This window comes from Dermacentor silvarum, chromosome 3, assembly GCF_013339745.2.
Source record: "Dermacentor silvarum isolate Dsil-2018 chromosome 3, BIME_Dsil_1.4, whole genome shotgun sequence".
NCBI classification, from domain to species: Eukaryota; Metazoa; Arthropoda; class Arachnida; order Ixodida; family Ixodidae; genus Dermacentor; species Dermacentor silvarum.
The window spans coordinates 171,690,284-171,710,105 of record NC_051156.1 but is presented as its reverse complement, the minus strand read 5'-3'; the positions used below and the strand labels follow the sequence as shown (position 1 = coordinate 171,710,105).

General features: G+C 42.0%; 2 protein-coding genes across 4 annotated transcripts in view; both read left to right on the top strand.

The window, feature by feature from the left end:
* The first annotated feature begins 413 nt into the window (after positions 1-413).
* On the top strand, positions 414-12,133 carry LOC119446094 (uncharacterized). Its single transcript, XM_037710442.2, has 5 exons — positions 414-570; positions 5,440-5,618; positions 7,797-7,939; positions 9,715-9,816; positions 11,997-12,133. Exons 2-5 carry the CDS (start codon positions 5,567-5,569, stop codon positions 12,111-12,113), a joined length of 414 nt encoding a protein of 137 aa, XP_037566370.1. The 5' UTR covers positions 414-570; positions 5,440-5,566; the 3' UTR covers positions 12,114-12,133.
* Positions 12,134-14,719: 2,586 nt separating this feature from the next.
* The window catches only part of LOC119446092 (uncharacterized), a 32,695-nt gene continuing 27,592 nt past the window's right edge, over positions 14,720-19,822 (top strand). For all 3 annotated transcript variants that reach the window (XM_037710439.2, XM_049663892.1, XM_037710438.2), the window contains exon 1: positions 14,720-14,830. In XM_037710439.2, the coding sequence (XP_037566367.1) occupies positions 14,791-14,830 (40 nt within the window). In that variant the 5' untranslated portion in view covers positions 14,720-14,790. The remainder of the gene's footprint in view (positions 14,831-19,822) is intronic.

Below are 19,822 nucleotides of genomic sequence, written 5' to 3'. Positions count from 1 at the left end.
CAGATGATAAATATTTATAATGGACGTGTTACCATTTACGAGGCTGTGCAGCGGTTTTTCGCATTACTTGTTACTTGCCAAGAGTACGGACGCTCCTCTTGCTCTTGGCAAGTTCGAAACATATTTGAGGGCACGCGCGGCAGCAAATCGTCGTATGACTTCGTAACCGCAATCAAGTCGAGCACGACACGAATATCTGGCACAGAAGATGCCGCTGTTGCTTTCTGTTTTAGGGACCCGTATATGGCTGTAGATGTACAGCGTTTAACAGGGGCAGAATGTTAACGTTTCTTTAACCAACAAAACGCATATATGTTTGTCTCTGAACAAAAGGCACAGATAAAATTGGATCGAGATTTCTGTGTCGTATTCTAAAAGCGGTTATAAGCATTGCGACTGTGAGAAGACAAAGCAGCATCGGTTTCCTCTCGAGCGAACTTGCACTGAAGCACCGGCAGGTGAATGCATTCAATGGAAATCGCAACAGCGACGCGTGCGACAGCTTGCGGGGTCTTCTCGCTCTGTTAGCTCGCTGCACGCAAAGGACACGTTATCTTACTGTTGGCGGAGGTGAGCGTGCTGCTTCTTCGTACCAATTTCTCGTAGCACAACTGTTGAGCTAAGTACGGGCCGGTACAAATGTTGTTTTTGGACAGAAAGAGGAGCTTTACGTTAGGTTTTGTAGCTATTGTTATACAAGACCAATACCATGAACGTTCAGCCATCAGCGCGTACGCACTTTCCGTATCTACAAGTTTAGTTAACGAGCGTCCATAAAATGGCGCATATGAATAATTTTCACGACACGGACATTGATGTGGCCTAAGTTGTACACGGCCTTCGAGCATATTTTGTCACATATAACGAATACATAAATTGAGCAAGATCAAAAATAAAAACGCATCCTTACCACCTCTTTCTTATCGATAGGTACTATTTTAAATTGCGAACTGTGAGAGGCCAGCTGTCACTCGTATTATCATACATTTAATCACCCCCATGTTTCAGTGCCAGAGGAAATAGTGAGAGGAGAAAACCCTGTTATAATAACTAATTTATTTCTCTCTCTCTTAACTAAGCACGAAAAGCGGCACAACGATAACTTGTAGTTGCGTTACTGTCTCTCCTATAGCTGTTGGCGCTAATATTACATACCGAAACGTTTCGGTATGCGTTCCGATAAGCCCACGCATTTGGCGTATCGTATTTACGGAACTCCAGTGAAATTTCATACTGTTCACTATATATAGCAAGGGAAGCGTGCGAAAATATTGGAGTGCCTCTCGATCGTTTTAGTTTGGTTCCCTCGGGATCGCTTTTGTCCAGCTCATACCGACTAGCTCAACTTTCATTTCTTCTTTGTCCGGCAAGTAAGCCGAAAAGATGGACATTTCCCAGCAGCTGCCGGCTTGCAGTAGCCTCAAGTCAATCCTTTGTGTAGGAAAACAATGAGCCCCGAACATCACAGCTGCTGCGCCTTCTGCGTCAGTAGTCTCTGTCCTGCAAAACAGCGAAGTAACGGCTTGCCGGCATCCCTGCTCTCGCGATGGCTTGTGTGTTGCGGCGGGCAGTAAGAGCCCAGCTCTGTGAACGTATCTGTCCGCTTAGCGCCATAATTAGTGAGCAGCCAGGGCATGTATGCAAACAGCAGGAGATGGACTATACACATTATCACCGAAACCTAGTGGCGAATTCAAAAAAAAAAACTTCCGCCATGCTTTTTGAGAAAGTCAGTGACGATCTCTGACATTTGTTGCAACCAGTTTCCTGGTAACTTTATTATTACCAGCCTATTCAGACGCAGTTTCTAGCACGAGCATAGGAACAGTAGCGCTGCAATTTTTTACACTTAGTTATCGTGTAAAACTAGACAGAGTTCAAGGGATCGTGAATAAGTCAAATAATCAACATTGACAAAAGAAGGTAAGCCTCAGACTGGAGCCAGCCCTTCGACAAGGAGACTTGCAACCATCGTCAGACCAACAACTTGTTGCAACAAATTGTTCTGGAGAGACAAGTCCCCATGTCGAGATGTGCACTGTCATCAATGTTTTTTTTATTGTTTATTTATAAAATACTGCAGATTTTACAAAGCCCAAGCACGAAGTGCAAGAAAAAGCAACTACAAATGCAATGATTACAAGAAAAAAAGAAAACGTGGAAAAGGCTGTACAACCATTTGACTAATTTAAACAATCTAATGACTAATTTAAACAATCGCACTTATTACCATCACAAGAACTTCTGTAGTGCTATGAGAAATTTTTTGGCAAGTATATCATGGTCTGGTAATTTGTTCCAGTCCTCAATTGTTCGTGGAAAATAGGAATACCTAAATGCATTAGTTCTGGCGAAATATGGTGTCAGCATGCAGTTGTGCTTATGGGCGCGTTTCACATGCTGTTAATAGGTGTGCATAATGTGAAGGCGAAATGACTAAGCTATAATTTACTAAAGAGTCTAAAAAGGTTAATCGGGATAATTTGCGTTTCTCTCGAAGAGATTGAATCTGATTAACTGACATCAGAGGAAACGGAGAATGAGTTGGCTTGTGCTTATTAAATGAGAAGCCAGACAGCTCGCCTCTGAGCTTTTCCTATTTGTGAGATATATTTTGAGGTATAAGGGTCCCAAACAACGGCCGCGTATTCTAGTTTCAAATAACTGATAGAGTTATAGGCCATAAGTTTTTCATTAGAAGGCGTCTTCTGAAGTTTGTCGCGAAAGAGACGAAGCTTTCTTTTTTGCTGATGAACTGAAAAAACTTACGGGATCATTGTATTTTAACTGAAAATAATTATGACACCTAAATATTTATATTTAGAAACTGCAGTGCCCGGAGTGTTGTTAATGCCATAGGAAAATAGAAGATGATTATTCTCTCTAGTAATGCGTAGAAGTGCAGTTTTTTTTTTCAACATTGATGAGCATGACATTACAACTCCACAAATATGAAATATTCTTTAGGGCACTGCTTAATAGCAGCTGGTATCCAAGAGAGCCCACATGCGTATACAGCATAGAATTATCTGCGAACGGACAAATCACGATATCAGATTTCACAAAAGCAACACTATCATTAACATAAATAAAACTTAAACAACGATCACACTGGCACAGCACACATCTTAAGAGAGTCATGCGATAGCGGGTTAATAGCAGCGCCTGCAGGTGCGGTTATTAGGCTAAAAATGACTCAACAACGATGGTTTAATTAGCCTGCAGAATACGATGTTGCTACTGATATTATTTGCCGAATAGGCTTTTCTTTTGCCTTTCATTTCTGGCTTGAACAGGGCATCACTTATTGGGCACCATTATAATTTGATCGTGCGTGACGGATTTGATTCATGTGAAATTATTCGAAACTTTTATTGTGTGCAAGGCCTCCATCAAGAAACAATGGCGACAATTTAACAGGATACATCCAAACATAACACGCAATACAAGACATAACAAAATGCGACATAAAAAAGCGAGAAGACCCAATAAACAAGGCCCAGAATACGAGATACAGGGAAGCAGGCAAGCTTTTCATTTCGGGCTCTGTATTTGCTTCTCACTTCGCTCGATTATAAGTAAAAAATCTTGCTGAAGAAAACAAGAATGGTATAGAAATACTCATGAAATGTGCCGTGAAAATGGGGATGTAATATGAAAATTATGAAAATGGGGATATATTAGATCATGAAATGATGTTAGAAAATTAAGAACCAAAAGCAGCGCTGTTGTAACGAGGGACCTTTACTAATTGCGCTGTCTTTGGCTCTCTAACTAGGAACCCAAGCGTCACTAACGTTTGGATTCAGGAAATGAAATATATCTTTAGAGATCTTAGAGAGTGGTGGTAAAGAAGATGGTAATCAGACCACCTTGTTCTAAGAGGCGGCCTGAAGATTGAGTTCTCTCTTTCAGATGATAAATCAACACATACCACTTTCCCGAGTATGTAAATTAAGTTCTGCGGAAATGGGCGTCGTAGAGGACGTTGGATGAAACGACAATTTTCATTCATCAGGCCCGAAGCTGCGGAGAAAGTTCCGGGAAAAGAAAATCTTTGCGCTTTGCGGATTTCCGCATAACGGATTTGCCATATTCATTGTCACTGTGCCTGAGATGCCAAAAAATTCACCTTCGCTCTGCAGCTATCTAGCCTCCTGGTTAGCTCATACCGTAAAGTGACTCATATGATAAAACTAGTGCAACACTTAGATATGGACGAGATATTTAAGGCGATTAACATTCTCGGGACACTTGACGCACTTCCCGGGATGTTTATGTAAGTTTGTTTCTAACCGTTTCACCGCCAACTTCGGTGCTGAGGGAACCGGGCTCAAAACCAACCGTAGGACCCATTTGGATCACTGAGTATGAGACTTGGTATGTGTCACTCTCCTATGAACCCCCTTCGACGTCAACAACTTGGATCCCTGGGTAGGTGCGGTTGGGAATGTGCATGTGTTCAATAACAAAAAATAATGCTTGAAAAGTTTACTGTTGCTTGGCGGAATTTACCTCGCGTTATATATATATCCGGACACGCTCGACGCGAGGACTTAGTGGTGGCACCCCTAGACGGCGCAGAATGTGCAGAGGAAGGCGCAAAACAGCAGCCCCGCTGCATGCAAGACTCAAACACGACGCGTTTAACCGATGGTAATATGCTGGGGTGGTACATTATTTTAATGCTTATCGCAATGAACGTCGACAGACCATCGTCGAAAAGAAAACTCTGCACGCGACTAGAATATTCGTCCTAGTCCGGCAATTGAACCCGGCATGCCTAGACCGGGAAAACAACTTAATAAGGCAGAAGTACAGTGAAGATGAGGACGAACGAAACGTGATAAACAAACGCCACGAGCGCTGGGCTAACAACTGAGCTTTATTGCTGATGAACCTTGTTTCTTGTGTCCTAGTCTTCCGTGCGCGGCTACATGAGTATGTCGAACCAACTACCCCATCAACTGGTGCTCAGGAGGGCAAACAACAGTTTGCTTCCCAACGCTGCGACAGACAACTCGGAGCAGCACAATCATAAAGCTTTTGAATATTCTGAAGAACTAAATGCTAATTTGTTTTCAATTGATCACTAACCAAATTATTACTCACCACTCTTTATTTCGTGATAAAATCACTCCAGCTTGTGTATCACAGGAAAACCTATTAATTAACAGCAGCTTTACGCAAATGCGCTTTGTTTCTATGACTGTTCGAGGTTCGTGACAACGCAGTTTTATCTTTTGCGAAGGAAGGCAAGGAACTAAACAGCATGCCCTATACTCGGCCTCAGGCCACCGTGCCTAACGATTTCGTGATAAGCAATACATGGCTGTGTTTGCTCCGATACGCGCGTGGACGGGCATTCCCAGTGGGAGCGCAAGAGTCTATTTCTAGTTCGTTCAAGGCCGCCCACTCAGTCAACGTCTTTTCTTTCAGCCCGCGTCAAAATAGACAAAGGCGGTCTCCTAAGGACTGGGCCCGAGACAGAGTTTTTAGAAACTCTACCTCAGCCGCGGGAACTGATCGCGAACAAAACCCGCCATCTACCCCACGACACAAAAAGATGAAGAAAAGAAGAATGGCCTGGTATTGGCTGCTGTCACTACCACTACTAGGTAAGAAAACGATTCCGAAGCCTTATGATGTGCCGCAAAATGTTTAGCTCGGCACTGAAGTGATTAGGGGGTTTCGCTGTTCGTATCTGTAAGGCAGATAAACAAAGGAACACTGCAGCAGCGCGCGTCTTCTGTGCCATTAGTGTTGTCAAGCTCTTGTCAATCCATTTACATTTGACATGATTGCCGAGCGGCATAATGCCCGAGTCATTACAATTTGTAGGGCATGATCTGTGTGAATCAATGCTTTTCGGGAGCATCCAAAAAGTTACATTCACCAGTTGTTACTTTTGTTAATATTTTGTCCCGTTGTAGCGAAGGTGAATAAGCAGACACTACTCAAACGGTGAGTTAGAAATCTAGCATTCTATTGGCGGAACTTCCGCCCAGCAAAACGAGCAGTACTCAAAGTACAATAATTGCGGCAAGCACAGTCGTCGGTCGTCAAAATCGAAACTTACGAAGCAAGTACGTCCAGTGTTTCTACATGTATTACCATACATTTTAAAACATTCATTTTTACTCTCATAATTTGAAAATGTACATGCAGCAGTATTCATGTCGCCCATTCTATTTCAGCAGACAAGACTCTTCGGAATTGAACGAGTGACAACATTTAAGAAGAACGATATAAATACAACCGATAATGAAGTTACGGAAAGCACAGGGGAAATTATTTGTAGTTTTAATTGAAGTGCACAAAGGATAAGCTAAAGGGGAAATGAAAGTGAGCGAGAAGACAGCTTGTCGCCGATGGGAGCCGAATCTACAACCTGCACATTCCGCGTGCGTTGCACTACCAATTGTGGTACGGCGGTGGCTGTTACCACGTTAACATTCTTGGGTATTTGTATGGGCACAGAATTTAGTGTTACTCTGCCCCACGCATCTGCATCCATGGCCATGAATGAAGCTGGGTAACGCTCCTCAGGTTAGATCTAGAATAGATGTGCATAGATTCTCATAAATGGGAAAGAACTTGGACGTGGGAAATGCCGCCGCCGCATAGCACAATCGGTAGCGCAACGCACGCCTGATGCGGAGGTTGTGGGTTCGCCTCCCACCGGCAGCAAGTTGTTTTCTGGTTCACTTTTGTCTCCCTTTAGCCTATCAGTGCTACATATAAATTAATGAAACTACAAAAGATTGCCCCGATGCTTTCCTTGACATCATTATCTGTTGGCTGTATGTGGTTGTGAGTAACAATAATCGGGCGCCTCGGTTTCGTTTCTTCTCATTCATAACATTTTAAAAATGTCAATATGGTAGGCAAGTCTTTAGTCGAGCGTTAATTTCATAACAGTGATAATCCGTTGAGAAACAGAGAAACGGTGACCGCAAAATGCAAGACAATGCACGCGTGATATTATGTTTGCAGGCATGTTCTGCTGAAACCTGCCAGATGTTGAAGTTGCTATTGCGTAGTTCTTTAGCGTCATAACATGTTTTCAGCTCACTTGTCAAAACCGGACATCTCTCTCTTTCTCTTTTTCATAGAAAAGCCACTGCGATTTCTCGTCTATTAAGTTCACAGTGGTGCAAAACGGATGAGCATCTGTCCTGACATGCTATTATCTCATAGATGGTGAACATGATTGGCTAATTGTAAAAGTATAGACAGCAGCGTATTTCCACGAAAAAGGCATGTGAGACGATGGCGCCTAGTCAATTACCTCTGGTTAGTGTTTTAGGCATTATAGAATAAATGCTATCGTTAATTCTTTAGCACTATATTGAAATTGACTTGATAAATAAAATACAGTTTTTGTTTTCAACATTAAACACTGGCAAGGGAATTGAATTTTTAAAGACTGGATAGCAAACGGCAGGTAAATGTTGTCGGTTTGAATCTTCTTGTGACTAATATTGTCTTTTTTAACACCGGGCTTCAATGACTATCATCTCACATAAACTTCGAGAGCAAAAAAAATGTTGCCGCTGCGTTTTCATACAGTTGCATGTCTCTATACTTAGAGAACTGCAGAACGCGTTCAGCTTTAATTGCACTTTGTCGTGGGCTAGTGACCGTTATTTATGGAATTAAACTATACTGATTGATTAAAATAAAAGGCCATGATAAATTCCACCAATACCAAACTGTACAGGCCATGAATTTGTGAAGAGAGAAATCATTATCCTAATTATATGTAAATCAATTTGTTGGCCCACCCGGAGCAGCAATGGTACTCGACAATGCTTCTGGTGGCGGTGCCACAGCGTCGGACGTCAAAGGCGGATCCACACCAGGAATTTCAGGCGCTACTCTCAGTAGCTCGTCGAATATGGAACGGAGATGGAAATGCCATAGGCTTGGCAAACTTGTAAGTGTAAAAGGGTGTTTACTCTGCCGTCGTTTGTGGGAAAGCATTCTGCGTGCGAACCAGTGCATCATGTTTCCCCTTGCTTATAGCATTTCCGTGCAATGCTTTTTCGCATTCCGTATACAGCATTGCCTTGCATTTGAGCGAATAATTAAATTTAAGCCACCTGCTTTTCCACAGTCCATGAAAACGTCAGATTGTGACCGTAGTAAAATGAACATTTGTCAGGAAATGTAATTAACGACAATTATTGTTACTCTGTAGTGGTGCTGAGGATTTCGGCATTCCCTTGACCATGACTATTTCTTCGGATAATGTTAAGCTTGACTGTGTCAATTGTAGGTGACTCGGTGACATAATTCTTTTTGGTCCTCACCTTTCTGCGCTCTTCGCTCTTCAAGTAATTCCCGCACATTTTCTTGGCCCATTAAAATTCCGCACAGTCATCTTTAAATTCTACACCAACCGCAGAATGAAGACATCTTTCAGCGATCTCCAATTAGCCGTGCTTTGAGTCAGGTGACTGAATACTACGCCGGTGAATTTCCTCTTTGTAAAGCGCTACTTCATACTTCATGGGCCTCGACTGGGTTACGCTTAATTTGGTACCATTCGGACATACCTGTCATCCCTTGGTATTACATTACCTGACAAACTCCTTTTCGTTCTTCTGATATCAATTGGAATATCAGATACCCCTGCTCCTTCTTACTTCCCCTTCAAATTTAAATTTTGGGTTGGAATGCGTGCTAAGAGTCGTAATTTTTTTAGTATGTATTTAACCGTAGTAATCACTTTACTTTCGTTTACGATGATAAACTGAGACCAATTAGACGACCAAGTCAGGGCCTTGTTAAAACGAGTTTCAAAAGTTCCATAGGTTCTCTGTAATTACCTGTAAACCGAATACCTAAATGCGACAGCTATATATGGGACAAATACAAATAAAATACAGAAGAGACGACAAACTCGAGCGCTGAAAAACGAGCGCTGTCTTTGAGGTTTGCAATCTGTAGCCATGTGAAATACGTTACTTCTTTTCCGTTAGCATTTTCATTAGACGCATGTTTTAGAATCTTGACTGCCGCCGTGGTGGCGTAGTGGCTCCTAAGCCCGAAGGAGCGGGATCAAATCCCGGTCGCGGCGGCGGCATTTGGATGGGGGCGAAGTGCAAAAACACTCTTGTACCGTGCATTGGTTGCACATTAAAGAGCCCCACGTGGTCAAAATTATTCCGGAAACCCCCACCACGGCGTGCCTCATAATCATATCATGGTTTTGGCGCGTAATACTCCAGAATATAATTTTGAAAGAAAGACGCATGTGTCACAAATCCGTAAGCTCACCGAGTGAACAATTAAAAATTGGCGCAGAAAAACTTTTCAAGGCATTATTCAAAGTTTTTATTGCACACGAGGAACTAAACTTGAACAGTTTATCTTTTTCACGTGCAATAAACTTGAATATGATCGTTGAAGTCGATGTGAAGTGGTGATATCTTTAGCATTAAAATGTTTCTTCTTAGCGCAGGAATGAGAGATTTTCTAGCTAATGCTTCTTTTTGAGGTTTTCCTGCCAATAGTTAACCTTATTTCCAACCCATTGTTGCATTACGAAAAAGGCATTGCTCAATTTCAGCTGTTGACAGAGATTTGGAAAAACAAATTTGATGCTAGCTACTGCAAAGCTCACGTTACACAAATGAAGTCCCGCACCAAAATTTGATGTTTGGCTTGTGTAAAATATTTGCTTTTTTATTTTCCCTGATCCACCAGTCTACAGTTCAAGCAGCGAATTCGAGATGCTGGTTCTACTGTTTCGACGAGTCCTTGTATCGAATCTACCGGTTACCAGAGCCGAACGGAACACCATGCTTGGTAAAGAACTTCTTTTAGAAACGTCGTCCGACTGCTCGCCTAGAAAAATTTGATATTTCTGCTTCGCACTTTTCTCTATGTTCACAGCAGGGCAATATAATGCTGCCACAGAACGCATCTACAGAAAATGCAACTCAAATTCTTCAACTCAATGGCTTCGGCACTCATTAACGAAAACCAAAAGGACACAACTATGATGCAAAAAAAAAGGTATATGTCGGCACGCATTGCAAAATAGCATGATAAACCCGAGCATGAATCCTTGCTTTTGCGAAATGAAACAATACAAAAACTCATGCTACGGCTTTCTACCAGTATCATTCTGGTATCAGTGGTCTTGTGAATTTTGAGGCTAGACGTTAAGTATGTAACGCGCGCAGTGCACGGATCTGCGCAGAGTCTTATTACTGAAATCTGTGATGAATACGACTTTCCCAACCTGTCATGGTTGCTTAGTAGCTTTGGCATTGCACTTGTAAGCACGATATCGCGAGATCGAATCCCGGCTGCGGCGGCCGCATTTTGATGGGGAGAAATCCAAGAACACCCGCGTACCGTGTATTGGGTGCACGTTAAAGAACCCCAGGTGGCCAAAATTAAACCAGAGTCTGTCACTGCGGCGCGCCTCATAATCAGGTCGGGGTTTTGGCACGTAAAACCCCAGAATTTAATTAATTTTGCAACACCCCCTTCCCTGTAGATTGGATGCTTCACTTTACTAAGTAGAATTACTGGATGAAACCTTTTTGTTGCAAAATATCTTCGTATGGTTGTGAAATAACCTGCCAAACCAGATGGGGCATATTTAGGGTGCATTTTCGATTTTGCGTACGTCCCTTGGAGTCGGTGTCTCCAATTACGCTGTGCAATGACTGTTCTGTAAATCCGTCCTAAATATTTCGTACGGTTAGATATATCAAAGACGCACTTTATGGTTCGCACTTCGGTCAACACAGAACCCTAGCTAAGTGGTTTGAAATAAACACTCTGAAACTATAGGAAACGACGGGCTCAAAATACATCAACATTACGTTGCATTCGGTTACCGCCTAATGAGTGCGAAGGATATGGTTTTCATTAAGGTATTGTGAATTACTGATATTTAGAATAATGATGTTTGCAAATAACATTTCGCATTCCTCATTAATAACCATAAATACGGACAGCTACCGAAGGACTAATAACGTAAAGTAATTTTCTTAACGGGACCCTCTTCTACCCGCAAGCACTTTTACCTGGCACGAGCACATTCTCCCATGACGTGGTCTATAACTATTATGTTATGGTAATATAATGTTTGGTGGAGTTTAGCAGCCACAGACAGGACTACATTACTGTCTTAAGCTTCCGGAAAGTTTTCTAGGATACGAGTGGGCTAACTTAGGGACATCGACTTTTATGCGTATTTTTTGGAGGGTTGATTCTGTATACTCATGGAAGTCTGCGCGCTCACGTTTAACCTCGCTTGTAGTTTTCATCAATGGACGGGTCAGTTAAAGCCGGATGAACAGGTGCGGGGAGGATCGATAGCGTTTCCAAGTGACGTGTCTGTCAGAATCGAGAATCCTTCAATACGGCGCCATGGAAACAGCGATTTCTTAGCTAAGTATCGCGTCAATACCACGCACGACGTATGCGTCTAGCCTGAAGACGTCAGTTAAACTTCAACGCTATGAGCAATTCTGGTGTTGTTTATTACCTACGACAATATGACAAGTTTGGCTAACGAAGAGCCCGCTATCCCAAAATTGTAGCTAAACACAAACGTACATATTATTAGACGAGATAACAATACATATAATCAAAAGCTTAGAGTGGGAGAAACACGCTGTATAAACTCCACAAACGTACAAAGCACTTGACCTAAAATTGCAAATCCACATAAGTAATGTAAGATGCAATGCTCTGAAGTGCGCACCAAAGGAAACCCTGAATTTGTCTGGTGTTCCATGCCATCATGGTGCTCTGGATAATCCGACAAGATAAGTCAAAACCTATACGCAAACGTGAATGTCTTCACCAACACAGTTTTATGTGTCTATAAACGTATGCAAATTTAACTTCACCTCCCATTCGTTTTGCCAACGTGTTCGCCGTCGGCTTACATGCAGCACCTACTGATTTGATAAAATTTAACGAAAATGGCGAATAACAATTTTCTCTGTTTGTCTCGGTTCTAGGTGGACAAGAACTACCCTCAAGGAACGTGCAGATATTCGCGGTGTCGCCAGCCCAACATGAAAAAAAGATGGTGGCTTGGCAAATTGTTCCGCAAGGGCTCCGGTGTCAAGGAATAAACACGCGAAACTACGCGCAATCTCTTAGCGTCCAATTTGAATCAAGCCCTGCGTCACTGAAATGTGCCGTGTATTTGCTATCCACGGGATAAAAGTGTTTAATACACATCACAAATTTTCAGCTTGCATGTCTATGCAAAGCCAACTGGTGCTTTAGCTACATATACAAACATATATTTATATAGAAAAGTTTCATCAAGTGATGATAGTCTGTAAAAGACAGGTTATAGATTCAGTTTTACATCTAAATATAAATGCACTGATTTTAGACACCATCTTGACTTATAGCCTCACAGTTATAGTAAGGTGCAACCTATTATATTATACACACACAAAAGCAAAATATACATGGAGAAAATATCGAATACAGGGGCCTCAAAAATAACTCAGTTACAGAATAGCAGAACTTGTGCATGCATTTCCACTGCCCTGGCTAGGGTATTGCGGAGAAGAGAGTAAGACAGAGCATTTATAAATGTTTAATCAAGTTGTCATGTGGGAATGTTGAAACATCAAGAAGATCACGCGAGATATACACAAGATCCTGGCTCGCCGCATGAAGCTCGTGGCATGCTGGATCTGGTTTAGAGCCTGAACTAGAAGTCATCGATGTTGTTCTGTAGAAGGCTGTGTCCAAGGCACAATACGTGGAAAATTTTCGCAAACCTTGATCTGCACATATATATCAGCGACAAGAACAAAAGAAACGTCCTCATTTGGTGTCTGAGCAAGAAGCCAATCATGTACAGTAGGTGACCGTGCGCTATCCTACCAACGAAATGTATAGTCACTTGTGGCACTGAAATATGGTCAAAATACGTATGCTACTCCAGCTTCTGCTTACACTAAAAGCGACGAGTGAACTATGGCACGGGAATATTTTATTTTAGCCAAACTTTCCTTCTGTAAGCGTTGTGTGGAGCACAATTATGGAATCATCAAACGCTTCAAATTAGAGAAAGCCTTATTGGAATAAGAAAGAAGTTTATCTGAAGACAACATCATCAGAAAGAAATATAACGGAGCAAAATAATTTAGACAATAATGGAGGCAAATATTAGCGCATCCAGTTTTTAAAGCAGCAACGCCAAATAACCTGAAGATGTCAGCCCAAAGAAATAATTCGTAAACCGCGAGCAGCAGGTTCAACTTCGAAATAATGGGCCGCATCCCGGCGACGAAATAGTTATTAAAACAATATAACGAACGTGTACTGCCTCTATTCAGATCACTGTCGACAGAACTTGATTGCGCCAAACTGCCATCACTCAAGGAATAGTTAAAAACTGTAGTTCATCACAGCGTGTGCAAGCGCCTTTGAGGCTTGTAAATTGGTGGCTGCGTTCTGCGTGTCGCTAACGTTATCGTTGTTGTCTGCGTAGATTGTTGCAATATGTGTGATAACTTCCTAAGCTTGCATCTTATGCAAAATACAACAACATTTAAATCAATAAATCTTCACATCAGACTTTTTCCTACATTTTGTCTTTATAAGTCCCCAAAATTTGTACAAACAGTGAAATTTAATCTGCATCTGATTTTGCAGTGTTAATCAGAAGATAGTGCCTGTGAGCTTTGCTAGAACGTTAGAGTCAAAGCTACTAATTTCCTTCTTTCTCTGACCGAACATTTTATTTTTATGGCCGCCTATACAGACTATTTGCTTGTGAAAGGGCTTTGTGTTTCCGTAATTTACAGGCAATGTTTGTCAAAATAAGTTTTATTAATGCCAAATATCCTCTGCGTCCAGTGCTTTCGGACGGTCGGCACGGCAGAAATAAAGTTTTCTATCCTTCTTAGACTGAGCAATCCTGAAAACTTTGCACACAATCCATGCAAAGAGGCTGAACACAATTAAAACAGATGTCAAGCTGTTCATCGACCTTCAGCAGCATGGAGATCTTTCTTTTTATTTGACAAACGCAGTCCATGGAAGAAGAGAATCTCTTCTGTTTCCTATGCAATGTAAGGTTTTCAGAACTGGAAGGACAGAAAAGATGGTAGATGGACCGCTATACAAGCTCACGAATGCTAACGGTAACTCGGAGGGAATTCACTCGTTCTTACAGAATGTCATGGCTGAAGGGTCACAAAAGGACGGTGAAGAAGCGAAGAAACAGAAAGAAAAGGGGACATTGCCTTTCTGCGATGGTTGACTATCATTATTGCGGCACCAACATGCCCAAATTGCCAACTTGCTAAAACATAAGAAGAACTTGACTATAATGGGGGACAGTTGCGCACCAGAACTGCGTCCGAAGTAAAATAAGTACGTTCCTTCTGTGGTGCCCAGCTCTGAATTCAGTTTATACTGGTGTGGTAAGAAAGAGCTAAACGGTATGAACGTCAAATTCCTTCTCATACTTAAGAAACGCACTACACGCAAGCGAAAAAAAGACAGAAAAACGAGGTGTGTTTCCATTCAATCTTAACAAGCTTGAGCCACCTGCATGGAAAGACAAGCTGCTTCCAATAACACGTCTTTTGAATCTAAGGTTCTTTTTTTTTTCGTCGAGACAAGAACAATGGACTAAGGTGGTAGCAAAAATCAATAAAGTGTTGAAATGACGTAAGAAGAAATAATGAAGGATGCTTTACATTTTTATGAAAGCATCCCAAGCCTTACCTGATCGAACGTTTGAAAGCCTTACGCTAGGTTGACGATGTAGAACGTAGGATGGAGATAAACGCCACTTTTATTTGTGGCCTACTGACTGGTAAGCGCTTACTTTCATTTTCTCGTCATTCAAACTTTCCATGAATTGGCATGTGCGCCCAATATGGTGTTGTTCTTATGTTGTCATTAACCAATAAAGATAAAGTGAACGTAAAAGAAAGGTACAACAATAAATTATCAAAGTATTCATCCGTGCATGGTTCGAGCTCTGTTTTACAGAAAATGGTGGTTTGAACTGGACCAAGGTGACAAAAAAAGGTAAACGAAAAAAAAGGAGGCACGTCAGCGCCTGGCATCATAGAGTTTTGAAATTTACAGCAAAGATGAATGATCATAAAGTATATTAGAGCCATACCATGATGGATTTTGTACTAGTAGAACTTATTTATAGAACGGCAGTGAAGTCGGCCTGAGCTTTTGAGCTCTAATTCGTACACTGTAAATGCGGAAGGGGAAAAGGACAACGAAAGAATTCAGGAGGATGATAATGACAAGAATAGGGTTGGATTGATGTTAGTGGTACACACAGCAGCCTATATAAAGTCTTGAGGCTAGTCCTATGTAGTGTGAAAATTGTAGCATGGCCCGTACTGCTATGGCATGTTAAAACAAAAATTAATTTATATTAGGTATTTGGTATTCGCCTCTCTTTGTGCCAGTTGCCAGTTTTACATTTTCGGTAAAAACGGCGTGATGAATTGCGTCCGACAAGCACGTACTGAAGAAAAAAAATCTTCTGCAAACTTTATTGTGACAGTGATTCGTAATTTGCAGTGATCAGTAACTGGTACATGTAACTAAAAATGGTACACCACCAAGAATTCATAAAGACAATTGCCAAAAAAGACATAGTGGGTGGTCTCTTGAGAAAATGCTCACACTTGCGAGAGAACGTCTCTTTATCGCAACGAAATAAATTAACAAAGCCTTCTTTTCCAAAAAAAACGAGGGGGGGGGGGGCGCAGAATCGCTACTCTGTACGTAGCGGTAACAGTCCTTGACTAACTATGCGAAACATTGTTTCCAAAAACTATTTGTTCTGTGGTTGATATCTGGCCATTTGTTCAGGAATAACAACTTAAGTAACTGTACACAAAGTGGCAGAAGACGTTGCCAAGTGGAAAGGCCAGGGAAATCCTTCGCTATAGTTAGGCTTCACCACATCAAGACGTGTATTCAAGGGATGCCATATTTCAGTGGATGTAATATTTACACGTTTAAACACACCACTGCACAAAATGATGCCGAACATATGTTTAAGCTATATATAAATAGGCTTCGACCACATCACGCGTAATCACGATGTATAAAATTTTCTAGACGCCTGCACAGACGCACCTACATCTTTGCACGTTACCGCCACCGGTATAGATGGCATGAATACTTTGCTTGTGCACTTCGACGACCCACCGGAGGTCATTACAGACTCCCGTTTGTTAAACGTACGTCGTGAGCAATCGGCTTCGTTCTTTCGTGGTTCCATGGTGTCTGCCTCGTTCTTATTTCTTCTGCAGCTATACAAGTGCAGTTTTTATTCTGCTGATGCTGTTGAGAGGTCCTTTCTTCTGCAATTGAAACAGCAGATGCTTACAACATATTCAAAATTATACCTAGAGTGATATCGCTGTCACCTTCCTAAAATTCATCACACACCATGAACGCAAACACAGGAAGAAAAAAATAACAAAAATACATAAAAATATCAAATCAGGACAGCATAGCGCCGTTTAACATCCGACTCACAGCGAGTGCTTTTTAATAGCTCTCACATTTATTACGAAGTCTGACACAAGCTTTAAAGGAAGTGGTCAGTTAAGCTTAGTAAAGACGCAGTGACTCGGGAAAAAATGTAGCTTAGTGTTTCATTGCAATTTCACCATGAATATTCAGAAAGTGATTGGCAACTCGACAGATCAAAGCTGTGACATTTAAAATATTTAAACTCCGCCCCATGGTAATTGATATATTCACCTCGTTCTCAGCAGGAGCGAGAATTATAGGTTTGAGAGAGCATTCGGTATTAAAATCCAGTCTTTATTTCAAAAACCGCGACCTTCTGAACTTGACTAACGGAATGTTTTGACGGATGAGTGGGGATGGATGGCTATTTCAGAATAGAGAGTGGAAATGGCTCGCGCGGCTGAACCACCACCCTAATTCTAAATTTTTATGTTACAGAGTCACGTGCTCTCTCAGTTTTTCTTTTGTTAGTGAAACGGGTAAAAATTTTGACGCTTCAAAGCGAACTTTGTCCGTACTTGTGCATTTGTATGTACTCTTAGCAAAATTTTATTTTTCTCATTTATGTCAGACGTCTGAAGGCATATAAATTTCTCATTGCCAACGCAATCTGGTATAAAGCTAGTTTATGATGCATATAGCCACCCTGCACTTTCGTCAGTTTCAAGACTCTTGGCGCGTCAGCTTCGACGGGCTCGTGCTTCCGCAGCTTGAGTTCTGCCACGTCGCCGTTGCCTACAACATCTGCTCGGACGCCGACATTTCTTTCTTCGTAGGCTTTGAACGGGCGCTGATCCGGCCCTTCACGCACAACAGATGTCGACGGGTCGGCGTTGTCTTTCATCACTTGCAAATGTTATTGCAGTTTGTTTTCTTGTTACCATGGACTCAGCTTATTCTGATCGTTGACACAGAAGTGCTTAGACGACCGAAAGAACTAGAGGGCACGCTGTGGTGACAGTGAGGAAGACGGACGAGTAAGGAAAAAGGTGTCTTAAGGACTCGACATCAGCGTCAACAAATAAGTCGCCAACTGGAGAATATAGGTTAGGACAGACTGACGTGGTTGCGGCTGTCGAAAGAAATGATGAGAAAAAACAACTGAAAACTACTTTCAAAGCGAAAGTGCTGTTCACTTGCCGGGACGTTGTAAACAGCTGCAATAGTCGGTTGATGCGTGTACAGAGCAACTGAAAACCCTGAACTGTTGATTACACGGAAAAAATGATGCTCATGTAACATGTCGGAAGGGGTTGGGCTCACTTTAGAAGTATCCGAAACTACGATCAGGATTTTAATTTGCTGCGAAACGTATGCCATAACTTGCATATCACAGATTTGGCCCGCCTTGAAATTCAAGCACTTCGATCATCCCGCTCTTGGTCATCCTTTCTACAACCAAGATGCATATGGCTACCCCGGCAAATTTTATGCGTCCGTGCGTGTACACGGTCGCGTCGACAACGAAACATTTTCGTCTCCAGAGCAAGTGTAATTTTGAGTTTCTGCGTAACAGAATTATGTTTTTTCGTATGTTAAAATTACAATCCGATGCTATCATGTCTACCGGTTGTGTCAGCCATTCTTTACAGATTTTGTGACGCACTTTACTTTGAGATGTTGGATTAGTTCTATAACGCACTTGTGCTAGGCGGAGGGTCTACTAGAAGGAGGATGCAGTCAAACCCGGACATATCAAACCTAGATATAACGAATTATTCTGTATACGGAAAAGCTGTAAAATCCCATTCAACATTTCTGCATAAAATGTTTATTTTATACATGGAATTACCTATATATCGAACTTTTTTGTGATCTCCTGCAGATTCGATCTGTGCACACGATATATCTCTCCTTGATGACATCAGTGGGCGTTCTGTCCGTTACGTCGGTCACGCAGAGTGTGCTGCGACCATAATTGACATCAGGGCAGTACTGTTAAAAAATTACAGTGACGTTCACTTCTTGAACTAGGGTTACGCGCAAGTGTATATGGGCGCCGCGAACGTGCACCGCGGCGTTGAAGCACCAACGGAAAGGGCGCGAACGAGGCCGTGGACGCTACATTGACCTCGACGGTCAGGAGCCTGGCCTCACAGCTCATCAGCCCAGAAAGCCATTCCAGCTTTTCTTCAGTACCTGAAGGCGACAGACTTGTGTGCCAGACTGTAGACATGCTGCACCTACAGCTTAGTGCATGTGAAGACTCGTGTCTTCTCTCTCTCTCTTTCTTTCACTCCCTCATCCCCCTGCCCACGTGTAGGGTAGCAAACTGGACAAAGTCTGGTTAACCTCCCTGCCTTTCCTACCTCCCTTCTCCCTCTCTCTCTCTCTCTCGACGGTGCGACGCCTTGTGGTAGTGGCGCTTGTGAAACGTCGGCAACTACTTCGTTGTACATCCACTTTCACAGGGTGGAATGGAGGCGGAAATTTTTTGTTCCCAAGATAACGTTTGTGCTTTATGAAGCATCCTATTAGGTTGTATACATCTTATTCATCAGTAGGGCGGGATTCATTTTCTCTAGTAGCATAAATCCTCAGTGAGGAAGTTATTGAACAGCCGGAAAAACCTTTTTTTTTTCATTAACACAACGCACGATAGCACATACTTGCTGATGTTAACATATTTATATTTGTTTTTCTTGCTTCGTATTTTCGCACATTTAGCGTTGCGCTCAATTTCCCTATTGCCTATTTGACTTGGTTTACGTATTCATTGGGTTTTAAATTACGGTAAAATACCTTTTTTTTCTTCCTCTTGGTTACGTTACACACAGACATTAGTCCTGTGTTGTGTACCACATTGTGCCTAGTTTGCCGACGTTTGTTATACATAGCAAACCAGCGTTCAAGAAAGTTAATAAAAAACGAATTCTTGGATTAGTCAACGCCATAAGGAAAGCATATGGTATGTAAACCGAAAGGCCGCTGTGCATTGATGACTTTCCCGTGTTTTTCGTTGCTCCGATTCTACATGCCAGTCCCCAAATGTTGAGGTAATCCTTGCTCCGAGGCCACTCGTTCGAAGTGGTGAAGAGCAGAAAAAAGGTAGCGTGGAAATAGTGCATCTATTTCGCTTCTGCGTGAGCAGCAGTTGTTTACTTCCTTGCTGCCAGCAGCCTCAACTGTTACTTCCCGCGGCACATTAGGGCCAATTCATGGTTTTTACCCTTACTGATTCATTATGTACATGTTTGGTTCGTCTTTGTGTGGCGCATTTACTTTAAGAACAAGTACAAATTATTACGCTTGTGTCCTCAATCAGACAATATTTTTTTTTCATTTTTATACG